At 38.0% G+C, this 18,782-nt stretch overlaps 1 protein-coding gene across 5 annotated transcripts in view; it reads left to right on the forward strand.

Annotated features, from left to right (window-relative positions):
• The window catches only part of CHRDL1 (chordin like 1), a 174,195-nt gene extending 162,589 nt beyond the window's left edge, over positions 1–11,606 (forward strand). For all 5 annotated transcript variants that reach the window (XM_049767595.1, XM_049767598.1, XM_049767596.1 and 2 more), the window contains 2 exons: positions 5,993–6,082; positions 11,476–11,606. In XM_049767595.1, coding sequence (XP_049623552.1) covers positions 5,993–6,082; positions 11,476–11,606 — 221 coding nt within the window. The remainder of the gene's footprint in view (positions 1–5,992; positions 6,083–11,475) is intronic.
• Positions 11,607–18,782: the final 7,176 nt, after the last annotated feature.

Below are 18,782 nucleotides of genomic sequence, written 5' to 3' on the forward strand. Positions count from 1 at the left end.
GATAATATTTGTCATTGGCTTGTGATAAATGGCTTTAACTAGATTGAGAAAGGTTCCTTTTTATTCCCATCTTGCTGAGAGTTTTTATGAATATGAGTATTGGACCTTATAAATATTTTCTCTGTGTCTATTGATATGATCATGTGGTTTTTATTTTTCTTGTTATTGATGTTGTGTATGATGTTGATAGATTTACGGATGTTAAACCATCCTTGCATTCTGGGATGAAACCTACTTGGTCATAGTGTATGAACTTCTTGATGATGCATTGGATCCTATTTGCCAGGATTATGTTGAAGATCTTTTCATCTGCATTCATCAGGGATATTGGTCTGTAATTTTCTTTTTTGGAAGCATCTCTATCTGGTTTTGATACAAAGGTAATGTTGGCTCCATAAAAGCTGTTTGGGAGTGTTCCTGTTTTTTTCAATTTCATAGAAGAACCTGGGTAGGATTGGGAGTAATTCCTCTTGAAAGGTTTGAAAGAATTCATTAGTTAATCCATCTGGGCCTGGGCTTTTCTTTTTTAGGCAGATGTTTGATTTCAGCTTCAATTTCCTACATAGTGATGGGGGTGTTTAGATATGCTACATCCTCCTTACTTAACCATGAAGATTATAACTTTCCAGGAATTTATCCATTTCATTTAGGTTCTCATGTTTAGTATTATGAAGTTTCTCAAAGTAGTCTCTGATTACCCTTTTGGATCTCTAAAATGTCTGTCGTGATCTCCCCCTTTCATTCCTAATACAAGTGTGAATTTTGCCAATGGTCTATCAAACTTGTTTATTGTTTCAAAGAACCAACTTCTGCTTTCGTTGATCTTTCAGATTGATTTTTGGTTTTCCTCTTCATTGAGTTCTACTTTCAGCTTTGTTATTTCCTTCTGTCTCCCTATTTTTGGTTCCTTTTGTTGGGCATTTTCTAATTTTGTGAGCTGCGCCATTAAGTTATTCAGGTATGCCCCTTGTTCCTTCCTGAGGTGTGCTTGCAAAGCTATAAATTTTCCTCTCAGGACCGCTTTTGCTGTGTCCCATAGGTTCTGGCAGTTTGTGTCTTCATTATTATTTATTTCCAGGAAAGTTTTGATTTCCTTTTTGATTTAATCCCGTACCCACTAGTTGTTCAGTAGCAGGGTGTTTAATTTTCAGTTGTTAAAGTTTTCTTCTGTGTCCCTGTGTAATTCACATCTAACTTCAGAGCCTTGTAGTCAGCAAAGGTAGCCTGCAAGATTTCTGTCCACTTGATTTTATGAAGGTATTTTTTATGTGTCAGCACGTGGTCTATCCTGAGAATGACCCATATCATTAGAGAAGAATGTGTATCCAGGTTTTTTGGGGTGGAGTGTCCTATATAGGTCTACTAGTCCTTTTTCTTCCATTTCTCTTTTCAGGGCTAGTATGTTTTTGTTGGGTTTCAGTCTGGTTGACCTATCAAGTGTTAACAGGGCCGTGTTGAGGTCTCCCACAATTATTGTGTTATTATTGATTTCTTCTTTCAGATTTGTCAGTAACAGTATTAGATAATTTTCCGGTCTCTCATTGGGTTCATATATGATTAATAGTCTGATTTCTTCCTGTTGCACATATACCATGATTAGTACATAGTGTCCATCTTTGTCCCTTACCACTTTTCTGAGTATAAAGTTGGTGTCATCAGATATTAGTATGCCACCCCAGCTTTTTTAAGGGTGCTGTTTGCTTGAATGATTTTCCTCCAGCCTTTAATTTTGAGTCTGTGTTTGTTCTGATTATTCAGGTATGTTTCTTGTAGGCAGCAGAAGGTCGGATTCATCTTTTTGACCCATTTTGCCACTCTGTGTCTTTTAATTGGTGAATTTAGTCTATTGACATTGAGGGACATGATTCTCATAGGATTTAATGTCATCTTTGTGGATCAGTTTTCTGTGTTTGTTGGTCTCTCTTGTCTTAGAGTAGACCTGTCAGTTTTTCCTTTAAGGCTGGTTTTTAATCTGTGAAGTTTCTGAGCTGTTGTTTATCCATGAAGCTATGTATCCTTCCTTCAAACCTGAATGTGAGTCGGGCTGGGTGCTGTATTCTTGGTGAGGCATTCATTTCATTCAATCTTGTCACAATCTCCTACCACTGTCTTCTGGCCTTGAGAGTTTCTTGTGACATGTCTGCTGTAAGTCTTAGGGATCCTCCTTTGAATGTAATTTTCATTTTTGATCTTGCTGCTTTCAGTATTCTATTGCTATCTGTGGGATTTGTCATTGTAACAAGGATGTGTCTTGGGTGTTTTCCTTCGGGTCTCTTTTAGCTGGTACCCTTTGGGCATGCAGGATTTGATTGCATGTAGTCTTTAACTCTCGGAGTAACTCTCTGATGATGTCTTTAACAGTTGATTCTTCCTGGGGATCTCCTACCTGGGCCTCTGGAACTCCAATGATTCTTATGTTTTTTCTGTTGAGGTTATCAAAGATTTCTATTTTCATCTGTTCATATTCCTTGAGTACTTTTTCCATTGCCTGATCATTTGTCTTAAGGTTCCTTTCCAGTTTCTTCTGTTGTGTTGAGTTTTTCTGCATCTCATCATCCAATACTCCGATTCTCTCCTCATCTGCTGTTACCCAGCTGGCGAGGCCATCTGTTGAGGTTTTCAGTTGAGCTACCATGTTTTTCAGATCTGTTATTTCAGTTTGGAATTTTCTGATTTCTGTCTTTGTCTACTGTTCAGATTGATCTATGCTTTCTCTGAGTTCTACAAACATCTTCCATATTGCTATTTAAAGTTCCTTATATGAGAGGTTAATCAGATGATTGGAATGTTTTAGGTCATCCGAACTATCATCTTCATTCTCTGTGCATGCTGTTTGCCTGTTCGGTTTCCCCATTGTCAAGCTTGTAGTGTGATTTTTTCTGTGTGTTGTGGTGTGGGTTATTAGTTAAAAAGAGTGCGTGGCCACGAAGAGGATTGGCCACGCTCTTCTGCAGCCTCTAGAGGAGAGTTTTTTTTTTTTAGGGATGCGCTTCCTAGGCCTCTGATGAGAGCTTCAAGTATTCAGGGAAGACAGACAAGCAAAGCAAAGAGTTCCCTTCAAGCCCTCAGGGTCATCCAAGTTACAGCAGGACGGCAGAGCCAGCCAAGATATCTCTGTAGTAGGCAGGATCGCTGGCAGGAAAGCTGATGAAATCCAGTCTCAGGCGGCTAGAAACACCATGGCCCAAGATGGCTTCTGCGCCCTTCTGACTCCTGGCAGAAATCAGCAGGAATCAGTGTGTGTACTTCCCGACCCACCTCTGAGGCAGGCAGGACCACCAGCAGGAACGCTGAGGGAATCCACTATCAGGCAGCTGGTAACACCATGGCCCAAGATGGCTTCTGAGAGAGGATTTTCAATACCAAATGAGTGGGCCAGTCTCCTGAATGGGCCAGTCTCCAGAGATTCTTACTAATTGTTCTGGACATATTTGTTTTTTCTTCAAGTATTTCTTTTAAAATGTGCATCAAGGTATTCAAACTGTAGACTACACTTATTTCCAATAAGTATTTCAGCAAATACAAAAATCTACTCATTCTTGGTGTATCTAAGTATCTTTCATCATGAAATTTACATCACAATAAAACAAAAATTTTTTGTGAATAGAAATTGTTTTATTTAGAAAGATGTAAGAGGGAGAGAGGAGAAGAGAGAATACAGGCTGCTCCAGAAATAGATAGGCAAGCAAAGAAATACTAAGACAAATAAGATATGTTTTAAAAGGAAAATCACTGCCTTGAAGAGCAAGCATTGTAAGACCAAGTTGAAATATCTTGTCTTCCCCAAGGTAATTGTTGTCTCACCCAAGCAACAATATCAGTGTTCCTATCCAATTCCTTTTCTAGTTATTCATTTTGATTATTAGAGCATTCTGTTTATTGTGACCTTATTCCTCTTCAAATAATTCCAGGGGTGTAAGACTCCTGTCAAATTTTCTAGAAATTCTGTTGTGGAGGTGAAATTTTGATAGAAAATAATGTGTATCATTTTTCTACTCATTTCTACATAAGATTAAGAAATTTTGGTGCTGGAGAGATAGCATGGAGATAAGGTGTTTGCCTTTCATGCAGGAGGTCATTGGTTCAAGTCCCCTTGTCCCATATGGTCCCCTGTGCCTGCCAGGAGCAATTGCTGAGCCTGGAGCCAGGAAAAAACCCTGAGCACTGCCGGGTGTGACCCAAAAAGAAAACACATGCACACACAAAAAAAATTTCAAGTTTTAGTGTTTTTCAGCATCAACCAAAGAAATGGCTTAAAAGTAAAGTTACATGGCCCCATCCCAAAACATTAGTTCAGTAGTCCTTGGGTATGATCTATACATTTTCTTTCTTTTTTTTGGCTTATAATTTTTTTTATTTAAACACCTTGATTACATACATGATTGTGTTTGGGTTTCAGTCATAAAAGGAACACCACCCATCACCATTGCAACATTCCCATCACCCATGTCCCAAATCTCCCTCCTTGTAATCAATAACCAAGCTCTTCTAATGGTGTGACACGAGTGTCATACTTTAAGAAACAATTCCTTTAGTATGTAGGGGCTTTTTCTCTTCCTTTTAATAGCAGTCTTGCTTGAAATAAATAGTTCTTCCCCATCCCTTTAAAAATATGCTAGGCTACACATTTCACATCTATGTTTATTTTTGTTATAGGCCCAGGAATGTTGATTTTCCATTTCCAACTCCCTTGGTTTTGTGTAACTGTTTAGCTAGAACTAAGTACAGATCTGTTGGCTTCCCTGTGTAGCTGGGAAGTCACTATTTCACTTCAGAGGGTGTATGGTTGTTGTTGTTGTTTTATGGGGGGGGGGCTACACCCGGTGGTGCTCAGGGGTTACTCCTGGCTCTGTGCTCATAATTAACTCCTGGCAAGCTCAGGGGACCATATGAAATGCTAGGAATCGAACCCTGATCCATTCTGAGTTGGCCGCATACAAGGCAAATGCCCTACCACTGTGCTATCTCTCCGGTTCCCTGTGTGGTTGTTTTTTTTTTGAACTTTCTAGTGTTATATATCTAAAGAACCTCTTGATCATAGTGATGAAAACCCTAGGCTTCAACACAATATTCCTTATAGACATCTGAGGATTTTTGAAGTGGGAAGGTGACATATTGCTTTTTAACAGCAAAACAGTTTTTCAGTTATTTATGTGTTATGCTATTAGATGCTCCAACAAAGTTAAGACAATGGGTGTTGCCTTACTTTTCATGATCCCATGTTAGTAAGGTAAAGATAAAGGAGCTATGAATATGTCCCAAAGGAAACTATGCTTGCCAGCCAGTTCAGGAAAAATGGCTTCTCCCTTTATTCAAATAACCTGACTACAATTTTACTGCTGGCTACCATTGCTTAGCCAGGAGGAAAGACCAGTAGTTTGGCAGAGACACATTCTAACCAGATTTGGGGCAAGAGAAAAATTTCTAATACTGTTCTTGGCCTCTAAAACTCCACAAAGGGGCCGGTGCAGTAGCACAAGGGTTAAGGCATCTATCTGCCTTGCCCAGGCTAGCCTAGGACTGATCACGGTTAGAGCCCCCAACCCCCAGCGTCCCATATGTTCCACCAAGCCAATAGCGATTTCTTTGTGCATAGCCATGAGTAACCCCTGAGCATCACCGGGTGTGACCCAAAAACTAAAACAAACAAACAAACAAACAACTCCCCCCCAAAAAAACCCAGAAACTTCACAAAGCACCCATGCTTGATTCCATGTGTCTTTTTCTCAGAGGAGGGTTTATAGTCAGCAGCATTTTCTCCCTTATCTCCATTGTCTGGACAATGAGGGGAAGATATGTGAATCAAGGAAAAAAATGGAGTCCATTATAATCCTTGAACTATCCAAGTTCCTTGGTAAGCACATTGTACAGTGCAGCTCTCTACGCTTAAACACCAGTAATGAGATGATACAGTTAACCCATGCAGAAAAAGGAGTTTGTAGTTCCAGATAGTGAGTGCCTGATCACCTATACCACTATTGCTTGGTTCCAGGCATCCTCCAGCACTTCCATGTTGAGAAGATCTCCAAGAGGATGTTTGAGGAGCTGCATCATTTCAAGCTGGTGACCAGGACAACACTGAGTAAGTGATACCTCTCTTTTGATCTAATACTGAAAAAATAACACTTCAGTTGCAGTATAGAACAAGAAAAAGTGCCTTGGTATGTCTAAAGAACGGTGATAGTATTAAATATCTCCATGAGAGGATATTCTAGCTGTTCTTTGGGTAATTCAATAGGGAATAAGATGTCTGGATATGAACTAAAAAACTTGATCATGGTGGAATGCAATTTCAGATGTAGCACACTTGCACCCCTCACCCTTTCTAACCTAGATGGAGTCTATAAACTAGGGTGTAGGAAGCAATTAAATGGAGTAAAGAACACAAAATTTCGATTCACTGTGAAGTCTGACAGGCAAGACAGAATATGAAAATGCCTTTACTACAAATTGTAGAGTTCTGAGATTTTACGTACCTTAGTGTTCAAGAGAATGGACCAGGTCAGTTCAAAAAATAAAGAAAACCAAGTAGGCTTAGTTGAGAGAGATTTTATGGAAGAAGTGTGTTTTGAAAGTGAATGGTGTAACTGAATAACAGGTCATGAAATAAGTCCATAGACTGATAGAAGACTGAAAATGGGAGCAAACAAGAGGTGTAGGTGTGAGTCATTGGGTGTGGTGGAGGAGCAATTAGAAAGCCCACATATGATTCTCTGGAAGATGAAAAGAATTGGAGGGGCTGGAGAGATAGCATGGAGGTAGCGCATTTGCCTTGCATGCAGATGGACAGTGGCTCAAATCCCGGCATCCCATATGGTCCCCTGAGCCTGCCAGGGGCAATTTCTGAGCATAGGGCCAGGAGTAACACCTGAGCGCTGCCGGGTGTGACCCCTCCCCCCCCAAAAAAAGAAAAGAATTGGAGTTAAGTAGTAGCCTGGAAGAATCCAGTGAAAATTAATATATAAGGCAGTAGCTCTAGAAATTGCTGAAGAACAACTGTTTAGTGATACAGAAATGGTGCTCCAGAAAGCTGGTATTTTGTTACAGAAATGTATTTTTTAAATAACCTGATTAGATGAGGAGAAAATTCTGAAAGCCCAGTATGTCTTGTAGTGAAGTTGTACTTGATCTCAAAATCAAAACCCCAGTGGAATTGGTTCTCTTTTTCTGTGTGGGGGAACTGCTCAGGCAATGGAGGCCATACTGGCAATATTGAGCCAGCTGCCCAAACATTTCAATACTTGTGAATTCAATATTTGTCTGGAAATTCTTTGTTGTTCAGGCCTTCGGTTGCAAGGAACCACACCAAACCATGTTTAGTGGTCACCAGGACAATACTTAGGAGTATCTGGAGACTTCTAGGGTTATAGTTAGAAATGTTCAGGGGAGGGAAAATTTAGTTTTTTTGTTTATTTTTTAACGTTTCAAATGCTGTTTATTTCGGTAAAACTTAGAGACAGGGAAAAGGTACACATATTATCTACCCTTATTCCCACCGTATCCATGCCATGGAGGTTTTTGAAAATGATGAATGATGGAGCTTATATGGTTTAGAACAAGAAAGGTAGTTACTGTGTGCAGTGAGAAATGAGAACTTTCAATAAGAGAGTCAGTGAGTCTCTACTAGAATGTTGTTCTATTGTGTTAAGTAGGTTAGACTAGGGAGGTGATGTTGCTGTATAGGACACCTCTGAACTTAAATAATCAAGGTCCACATCACTAATCATCAGGGAGATGCAAATCAAAACAACTATGAGATACCACCTCACACCCCAGAGATTGGCACACATCACAAAGAATGAGAACAAGCAGTGTTGGCGGGGATGTGGAGAGAAAGGAACTCTTGTCCACTGCTGGTGGGAATACTGTCTAGTTCAACCTCTATGGAAAGCGATATGGAGATTCCTCCAAAAACTGGGAATCGAGCTCCCATACGATCCAGCTATACCACTGCTAGGAATATACCCTAGGAACACAAAAATACAGTACAAAAACCCCTTCCTTACACCTATATTCATCGCAGCACTATTTACCATAGCAAGACTCTGGAAACAACCAAGATGCCCTTCAACAGACAAATGGCTAAAGAAACTGTGGTACATATACACAATGGAATATTATGCAGCCATCAGGAGAGATGAAGTCATGAAATTTTCCTATACATAAATATACATGGAATCTATCATGCTGAGTGAAATAAGTCAGAGGGAGAGAGGGAGATGCAGAATAGTCTCACTCATCTATGGGTTTTAAGAAAAATAAAAGACTTTCTTGCAATAATTTTCAGAGACAAAAGACAGGAGGGTTGAAAGTTACAGCCCACTTCATGAACATCACCACAAAGAGTGATGAGTTTAGTTAGAGAAATAACTACATTGTGAACTATCCTAACAATGAGAATGTATGAGAGAAATAGAAAGCCTGTCTAGAGTACAAGTGGGGGCGGGGTGAGGAGGAAGGATATTTGGGACATTTGTGATGGGAATGTTGCACTGGTGATGGGTGGTGTCCATGACTGAAACCCAACCACAATCATATTTGTAACCAAGGTGTTTAAATAAAATATTAGTTAAAAAATCAAATCTAAAAGAAATAAAGGTCCTTATTAAATAGAAATGGATTTGAAAAAAAGTGACTTATATTGTAATAGTTTTACTATTTAATGCTTGAATAGTAGAATCATTAAGCAATGGAAAACTGGAGAATAAGTAGTTATAGACCAGGGAGCGGAGCAATTGCACAGTGATAGGGCATTTCCCTTGCACCTGGCCAACACCGGATGGATCCCAGTGTGACCCAACTTACCCCCCCAAAAAAAGTTATAAGCCAAAAGAGTATTTTTAACTTCCGTACTTTAAGTGGACTCTGTCAAAATTAATACCTTTAAAGTTCTGTGTAAAGAGAATATTAGTTTATTATTGGTTGTGAAGGTGACCATTAAAACTGAGCAGCAGAATAATTCAAATTAAGGAGTTTGGAATACCTACATATGACTGAGGAATATATGAAGCACAACTAGCTTGTCAAGACCAATCTGTGAATTTTGAAATGACTAATTTCAGAGAACATGTTTTGGCAGATAATTCGAACAACTAAGAGTGCTAGACACTCAGGGGACTTTAAAGATTATTTTTTCTGTAATAATTATGATTGAAGGGTATGTAGCATAAAAGAGATGGGATGTGTAACAAAATGTGTGCTACAGAAAGTAGGTAACAAGATGATCCTACATGGCCCCCAGGAGACAAAGAATAATCCTGGTCTTTTATATAATGCACATCTCAACTCCTGAAAGAAATTGTGGCTATTGTAAAAGCCAGTTCCTTCTCTAGCCATTCTTTTTTTTTTAAATCATTCCATTGTATCAGAGAGAATAAAAGAAAATGAAGAATCTTAAGGAAGAATGAACAGAGAAATCCAGACTTTAAGAAAGGGGATCACATTCTCATGTGACTAGACCAAAGTATGTGGTTCAAAGGTCATTGTGAGTTATGAAGCACTTAACTGAACTTGGACTAGGGGTTCCTCAAGTTGTATAACATGTATGATCACAAGAGGAAAAATAAAAATTATTTGACAGGACAGATGATGAGAGCAGTAAAATAATATGTTGCCTTTGAAGAAGTAGGCAGGTTTATTTTTATATCCATTTTTAGCAGAACCATGATGAATTAAGGAGTTACAGGATATTTTAGAATCAGCCTCACACATACAATATTCCAACACCAATTTCTTACCACTTTCCACTTCACCAGTGTCCTCAGCTTTCCTCCCATGCCCCAGCCACCTCTTGGCAAGAACTATTTTATTTATCTTTCTAAATTTACTTTATTTAAAGAACTTGCATCACATACTTGACATAGTTGACATTTGTTTCCAGATAAGTAAGAGCAATTTTTTAAAAAGAATAGAAAGAAAAATAAAAAAATAAAAACACTAAAAAGGGAAATACAGCCACAAGCACATTTGATTTGTAAAAATCATTGTATCTCCAATGAGGTCATTAAGACTTTGGCCAAAGATTTAATAAGCTCTTGTTTCTAGCTACACATGCTGTTCTTTCATTTGTTTATGAACTTTTAGTGACCTTAACTGCACATGGGTATCTATATTGGTATATTCCTGTGGCAATGACAGCATCAAACATGAAGTTGTTGGGCAGCCACAAATGGGACCACATGATCCAGGAATTCAAAACACTATTACTAATACTGCAGCATTTGTGTGCATGTTCTCAGCTTCCAGGTCTCCCAGAAGTAAGGGAATGAGGGAGGAGAGTGCCTGAACACACTCCAAAAATTGCTGGTGATATCAGCCCAAATACTGCTGTCTCTGGAGTTTGGTCAGATTGGTGTGTCAACAGAGAGTTGTAGAGGCGTGGATAGAAGCAGCAGGCATGACTAAGGCAGAAAGAGGGATTGGCCTGACCTCTCTTTCCCAGATTGTGAGCTTTCAGTGTCACCTATGTATCCATAATTTTTCACGACACGGTTGACATCTCACATTTCAGAAAAAAAGTGTATCTATGGATCTGGCTCAGTGCACCATGGCAATTTCCTTTATATATTTTCTTCTTTTTATAACCCTCATGTAAGCACTATGGTTTGCCCTACTGTTACTGATAGTGTATCAATGTATGTCACTTTACCTCCTTTCAGCACTTAGTCCAAGACCAAGAAGGGCTTTAAAAATATTTTAAAAGTCCAGAAACTTAAAGTGGTTTGCAGAGTTTGACAGAGTGCACACCAAAATGTATATTGAATTAGCATAAGAGAAAGGGCAACGAAAATGTTAATAAGGTCAACTTGAAAGCCTGGACCATTCCACAGAGGGAGAGGAGAAAACAGGGAATAGAAAAGACATGAGCAGGCAGACAGACTAAAAGAGAAACATCTGTGTTTACCTGACATAGAAATAGATCACACGGGGAATATGAGCCGTGGGGTCTGGTATGAGTTTAGGGGATGTTTAAAAAGGCTATAAGGACAGCAAGAAGGCATTGTAACAATTACAGGTGAGTAAATTTTAACAAAATGTCTCTAGAATAAAGAATGGTAAATAATCAAGTAGCCTAAATTAAAGACTCTATCAGGCGCTAGTTTCCAAAATGCTTTATTTAATCAAGTGCCCAGTGAGCTGCCAAAATCATTTACATCCCCAATAAAATTATAAATATATAGTAAATATCCTATAGGAATTCCTAGCATAATTTCTAAGTTTCACTTTGGCAGAATCAGTTATATAGTATTCTTGAATTCATATGTTGAAATGAAAAATTCATGACCTATTGTCCATGTCTACTCCTGAAAAGTGACTTGGAGACAATACTTCAGAAACCATATAATATTTGCACTTAAAATACCCTCATGAGTATGTAAGTTAATGAGTGGGTAATAATGGGGTATACTAGTTGGAAAGCTAATTGGTTCTGTTCTCTTCTTATTATCTCTGTGCCATTCTGTGTTTGCATTTTAGGCCAGTGGAAGATATTCACTGAAGGAGAAGCTCAGATCAGCCAGATGTGCTCAAGTCGCGTGTGCAGAACAGAGCTCGAAGATTTAGTTAAAATTTTGTACCTGGAAAGACCTGAAAAGGGTCACTGTTAGATGAGGCAGCCGATATTATAGAGGGTAAAGCAAGAAAACTCATGCTGCAGCTGGACTGCAGGCTTATTTTGCTTGAATCAACAGTGCCCTAAAAACCCAAACTCAAATGCGGTTCATTTTTCATGCCATGCACCACATAACTTGTTCCTTTATGTGGAGTGGCGTGTCAGCTCTTAAATATCCCTTGCAAAGAAGCTAGAGGAGTCTTGAATTATTTGTGGAAGGAAGAGGGCTAGAACACCACAACACTGTTCTAATTTCTGGGAGAATCACATTTCTTTACAGGTTAAAGAGTAACAAAAGCTCAAGGGTTCCTATCTATAAAGTTATTCCAATGAATGAAAGGGAAGGAAGTTAGAGTTCTTACTACAGCAAACATATTAGTGTGGAAAGTATACCTTTGAGTATCAGAATGCCTTTTAAATAAACCAATAAATGGCATCCTTGTTTTTATGAAGGTTTCTATATGTGTGCATGTGATCTCATGCACTAGTACCTACATAGACCCAAACATTACATTACGCCTTTTGATCTGAGGTAAGACCTGCATAGACTCCTTCCTTTACCTTGCCTAATTCGCAGTTTGAATTGCTTGGATGTTGGAAGGAAAATAAGGAATGGTATGTAGATATCTGTGTGCATGGGTTTGTGGGATTGTCGAAGTAATCAAATATGGAGACACACCATACTCTCTTTGAAGTCGAAATAACTTTTTCATAATGATACTAGTTGTTTCTCCCTAAAGCTCTGGCACCTCAATAGAGAAATAAAAATTAGGCAAAATTTTCATAAACTGAATACATAAAGGATGAGATAACTGTGGAAATATGAAGTTGATAGAAGACAACAGAGTCCTTGTACCTCAAAATAAAATAACCAGGAAATAACTCAATATATCCACAAATTTTCTTGATATCATAGTTCTCTCATCCAAAATTTTTGGCTAAAAATTAATTCTAGAACTGTATGTGAAGTTATGCATTTTAGAATTATAAACAAAAGCCATTTAAGACAATGAAATTGCTATTTAAAAAATGGAATAAAATCTCTATAAAAGGACAGTTTTATTTCTTCAGTCATAGGAGTTAGTTTTTACCTTGCAAACGGGCTAAGTTCTCACAAGTTCTTTAACTGGCTCTTATTTGAGTAGTTATTGATAGTTCTTATTTGAGGAGATAGGAGTTCTAATAAATATCATTATCCCTAAATATTTTACCATTGCCATGTCATCCACCAAGAATGAATTTGAATAATGGATCCTAGAGGAAGCTGCTCCAAAACTATCAGGGTGCAATAATGGAACACAAATGATATATTCTGAGGCCTGGATTTAGAAATCATCTTTGCTGGATAAAAACAAATTCCCTGTAACAAGAATCTTAAGCATGGCTTTATCTCCTCAGAGCAACATCAATGATCTTTAGTGAGTACTCAGAATTATGAATAATCCATCACTTCCATATTTCCCACTCCATAACCACAAATGAGTGTTTTCCCATATTTGATACCAATGGGGAAATGTCTAAGGTCCTATGACAATCTGGAATAAAAGACTGAGTTCATAAAAGAGACATGGGACAATTCTCTCTATAGTACCTCATAAATATTTTCTTTGGAAAAGAAGATAGATCATCACCAGCTGAAAGAACACAGGGCATTTTTGAGAAGGTATATAACAGGGGGTGGTAAAGTAGCTGCTATCTCCTTCCCAGAGTATTATATAATAAACAAGTTACTGGATCCTGAGTCATCTTTCCTGGTGACTCACCTCCCCGGTGTTCTTTTGAAAGTTGAACCTGAAGGGAATACCTAGGAAGATTTTTCTAAAAACACTCTTGAATGCAGGTGCAACTGACATTTAGAGAGTGACGTGAGAAGCAGGAACTGGGACACTGAGCTAGGCCAACCAGCAAACCTCCATGTTTTATGTTCTAAAAGGATTAGAATATATGCAAAAAGAGACCGAGCAGCCTGCAGATAGAGAGAAAAATGGATGTGGTTTTCTTCTGTATTTATTTGTACTATAAACACTTGGAACAACAAAGACAATAAGCATCATCTAGCAGTTATAGTCATTTTATAAATAATGCATTTAAATGAGTACAAGTAATATAATGTGACACTATTACTTTTTCACTTTTCTTCCAGGATATGTACCTAAACTTGGTACTTATTTATGTAGTCACGTTAATTCTAAATTATAAATTAATAATAAAGATTAACTTTGAAAATTATTTGTATTAATGTTACATGAGCAACTGACTCTCTGGTTAATGCCAACCTTGAGCTGGGTAACAGGATATAGGTGGACCTGCTATTTTTACACTCACTTGACACATTTCTCAAACTAAATAAAGTATGATGGTTGTTGAGAGTAACAATCTTGGTTTTTGATCTGGTCTCTGTACCTATCAGATTTGTGTCTTTCCATATGTAAAATTGGCACAATAGAGATATTATTACCCTTTGCCTATAATTGTGTAAATATATGGAAAGTGATTAGAATGGTATATATTTCATGGCAAGTATTCACTTATGATCATGAAAATTCTATGTTGCCCCTTATTTCTGGATTTCCTTTAAGTCCAGGCATATGAGATTGAAGATAGAAAGACATTTATTTACATAGGTTTCAAGGAGGCCTCCATTTTTGTCTGCCATTTAGTAGTTTATGTGTATAGGGAACAGGATAAACCTTTTGTAAGATATGTTTATTCAAACTAAATTCCTTCAAATCCCAAATGCTAGTTATATTTGTACTATCAGGGAAACCAAGATATAAGAAATATTGTAATTCGGGGCCGGGCGGTGGCGCTAAAGGTAAGGTGCCTGCCTTGCCTGCGCTAGCCTTGGACGGACCGCGGTTCGATCCCCCGGTGTCCCATATGGTCCCCCAAGCCAGGAGCAACTTCTGAGCACATAGCCAGGAGTAACCCCTGAGCGTTACTGGGTGTGGCCCCCCCCAAAAAAAAGAAATATTGTAATTAAAGAGATAGTACTGTGGGTAGGATATTTGTCCTGCACATACCTGACCCAGGTTTGATTCCTTGGTACCTCATGTGATCCCCAAGCAAATTTGGAGTGATTCTTAAGTGTAAATCCAGGAGTAAGCCCTGAGCATTGCTAGGTGTGGTCAAACAAAAATAAATAATTCTATGTGCCACATTCTATTAGAACAGAAAGTTATCTGTTGGTATCAGTGATACAAAAGTCAGTATGATGAAATGTTGGGTGAGTTACAGGAGCAGAGTTCAAAAGTAAGTGGGAGATATGAAAAATTGAAGAGAACCACTAAGAACAAATGTTTGGAAAATCTTTATCACAGAAAATTAAGCAATGTGGTGAAGATAGTAATTAGAGAAAAATGTGAGGTCCAAGGAAAATTTTATTAATTTGTATATATTTTATTTAAGCACCTTGATAACATACATGATTGTGTTTGGGTTTCAGTCATGTAAAGAACACCACCAATAACCAGTGCAACATTCCCATCACCAGTGTCCCAAATCTCCCTCCTCCCCACCCCACCCCTGCCTGTACTCTAGACATGCGTTCTATTTCCCTCATACATTCTCAGTATTAGGATAGTTCAAAATGTAGTTATTTCTCTAACTAAACTCATCACTCTTTATGGTGAGCTTCCTGAGGTGAGCTGTAACTTCCAGCTCTTTTCTCTTTTGTGTCTGAAAATTATTATTTCAAGAATGTCTTTCATTTTTCTTAAAACCCATAGATGAGTGAGACCATTCTGCATTTTTCTCTCTCTCTGTCTCTCTGATTTATTTCACTCAGCATAATAGATTCCATGTACATCCATGTATAGGAAAATTTCATGACTTCATATGTCTAGTCTTTGGCTATGTCTTCACACTGAAGAGAAATCCTATATAAAAGGAAGGATTAAAGATAACAGAGAAAGAATTAAACTGTTGTGTTAGGAGAATGAAAATCCATGCTATTATACAAATCTCTCAACACTTACATTGTTTCAAATCTTAATAAATGGGACTACACCAAACTAAAAAGTTTCTGTATGGCAAAAAATTGGGCTAAAATTAAAAGACAGCTAACTGGGTAGGAAAAAAAATGTTTGCATTTAGCAGTCAGATAAAGGGCTAATATCTAGGATCCACAAAGTACTCACAAAGGTTAAATCCACAACACCTAAATACCACATTAAAAATGGGGAGATTTGAACTTGTAACTCTTATTGGTTACTGCTAAAATAGTCCAACATGGAGTATTAGACAGGCATTGTAATACTGAATTCATGTAGCTAATGATTCCTAGATTTGGAAGTCTAGTGAGAAATGGAACAGTTCCCTCATAAACAGAACTGAAATTCTGAATCAGGTCACTTCTAATCACTGTAGTCTATGCCTTAGTGTTAACTGTTGGCTTGTTGTTCCAATTACCTATTGGTGTTGCTGCAGGATTCTTTCTCTTTTTCTCCTGAGTAGTCTGTTTTGGATCTGGTAAAATAGCAGAAGCACTTTGGTTTGAGGCGCTTGTAGACACCTGTGGCTGGGTTTCATCATCTGTGTGAATTCTACTTCTGACTAGGCATAATGGGACCCAGAGTTTGTTATCAGGGTTTCCATCCATGGTAATATAAGCATATCCTTTTCCTCAAATGAGATTCCCAGCTATAAATTTGTCATCTATTTTTACCCAAATGGATGAGTTGTTTTTTAAGCCTGTGCATCCTTTTAAAAGTGTCTTTCTGCAGCTGTGTGGGACTCTCATAGATGTAAATTTAATAAGTTTAGTGAAAATGTCATTAAGGATAGAAGGTCAGTCAGTGGCAATCTCCTTTTCCTGTATTTTAATAAGTGAGTTTTGAAAGTTCTTTGAGCTTGTTCAATTATTGCCTTGTCACTGAGATTACAGTGATGTGTTTGATTTCCCATGCTTTCTAAAATGATTGAAAGGTTTTACTCAAGTATACGTGGATATCACCAGTTTTGAAGGTCTGTTCATGATAGAGAAACATTGTAGAAGAAAGAGGAAAACTGTCTTTGCTCTTTCAGAAATTATAGGTATGGTCCATATAAAACAGAAGTAAGTATTCACTGCCACATGGAAATAAGATTTCTTTGGGGAAAAATTAACATGTGTAACAGGTTCATTTGTGGTCTATAGATCACAAAGATTTGCACCTGCTTCATGTGATTTTTTTTTGCAAAGAACAAAATTTACATTTATCAAGAATATATCTGGCTTGCCTCCATGTGATGTGATAAGGCATGTGAAATCAGTGGACGTTTGTATGGAGTACTTCATATTCAGATACAGGTGAGGTAAAAATAGGTGCTGTTAGGTGATCAGCAGTTTCATTTCCTTGAGGCATCAGCCCTGGGAGGCCAAAATGCTACTGAAAGTGAGTAATGAAATAGGCTCAAAGCTCTTTTTGAAATAACTTGTAATTGCTGAAGCAAATCCTGAACCATATGGTTATGGGCATTTAGGGAGGCAATGACAATTCCATAGAAAAGGCTGACCACATAAGCTAATTCACTCACAACATTGCATGGACCTGAGACATGGGAAGGTAAGTAAATCAGGGTTGTGAATTCCACTTGTTGGGTGGACTTCCAATTAGTAGGACACTGTTGTGGTCACTGAAGGGCTGGTGATGCTGCCTTTTCCTGATGATGAATCATCAATATGGAGGCATTAGATATGGGGAAGAACATATTCTTGAGAAGATTGCAAAATTTATCCTTCTGAAGAAGTCCCAGGTTTTTCCAGTTGAATATTGGGAAGAGATTTCTTCTGAGAAGTCAGCTAAAACTCTTTGAAGAGCATTACTGAGGGGCATGATTAATTCCACTTCCTTTATTAGAATTGACAGAACTGTAACATGAGGGTAAAATATAATAAATAAATCGATTGGACCCTTGCTTTGATTATCAGAGCATCTATTATCTCTAAATACAGAACAGATTTGCAAGGTTTTGTTGTATAAATAGAGACATCCTAATGGTCCCAACAATTGGGCTAGGGTGCCAGTAAGAAATTGGGGATTTCTATATTTTAATATCTATACTTTATCTTTGGGTATAGTTCTGGAGAGATAAAACTTTTTGAGTTGGTCCATGAAAAAAAATCTAATTCCTTTTGAACTATAGGGTTTAATTGCCTAGAGTTATTTAAGGAAGAGTACCCTTTCAGGGCGTGGAACAAATTGCTGAGTTTCGAGTTGGAAATTCCAATGGGGGAAGTAGAGCTAATTTAGGTCTCCCAGCAATTTTTGGTAATCATTAAGTGTTCTGAGATCTCGCTGATAAATGGAGATTTTGGAGGGATGCACTAAAGTGTGTTCAGTGACAGCCCAAATATTGGTATGGAGGCAGTGGCTGAAATTTTTTTGTGGCAATCTGTAAACCCACAACTAGCAACCACGTCATGACCTCATCATATAATCAATGAAGCTCTCTGTCCATAGAACCTACTATGTCATCAGTATAGTGAATCAAATATGCATGGGGAAACTTTGCATGAGCAGGATGTAAAACCATATCAACAAAATATAGGCACATTGTGGGTGAATAAATCATTCCCTGAGGTAAAAACTGTCTATTAAATTCACTGTCTGAGGGCATAATTGTTAGACATTGGGACGAAAAATGCAAATTTCCTGTAATTCTTACAGTGAATGGAAATGGTGTAAAATTGTGTTTTAAGTCAATGAACATCAAAGGCCATTGTTTTTGGATCCCCATAGGGATGATTAAACCCGATTGTAAAGAACCTATTGGGACCATTATGGAATTCACATTCATTAAATCAATTAATCCACACTTGCCCAACTTTCTTTGTATTACAAAAATAGCAGGATTTCATTACAAAAACATGTCCCAGTTTAAGATTTTCCTCTATTAGCACCTTTAATTTTGTGTTATTGAGGGGCCATTGTGGTTTCCACAGAGGAATGTGGGATTTTACTGAAAGTGAAAGGGTGGCAGGTGATGAAACAATACTGACCCCGACTAAAAACTCTGAACTAGTGGCCTGGGAGAGGAATGTACAAGGAATGTGATACTCAGTGTTCCACTAATTTGCAGGTCATGGCCCCAGATGTTCAGCTAAATGAGAACTACATATGGTAAAAACGTAGTTTGTTGGCCTTCAGGAACAAGGCATTTCAGTCTCCTTGCACTTCATATTAGTTTG

The sequence above is a fragment of the Suncus etruscus genome, chromosome X (assembly GCF_024139225.1).
Source record: "Suncus etruscus isolate mSunEtr1 chromosome X, mSunEtr1.pri.cur, whole genome shotgun sequence".
Lineage (NCBI taxonomy): Eukaryota > Metazoa > Chordata > Mammalia > Eulipotyphla > Soricidae > Suncus > Suncus etruscus.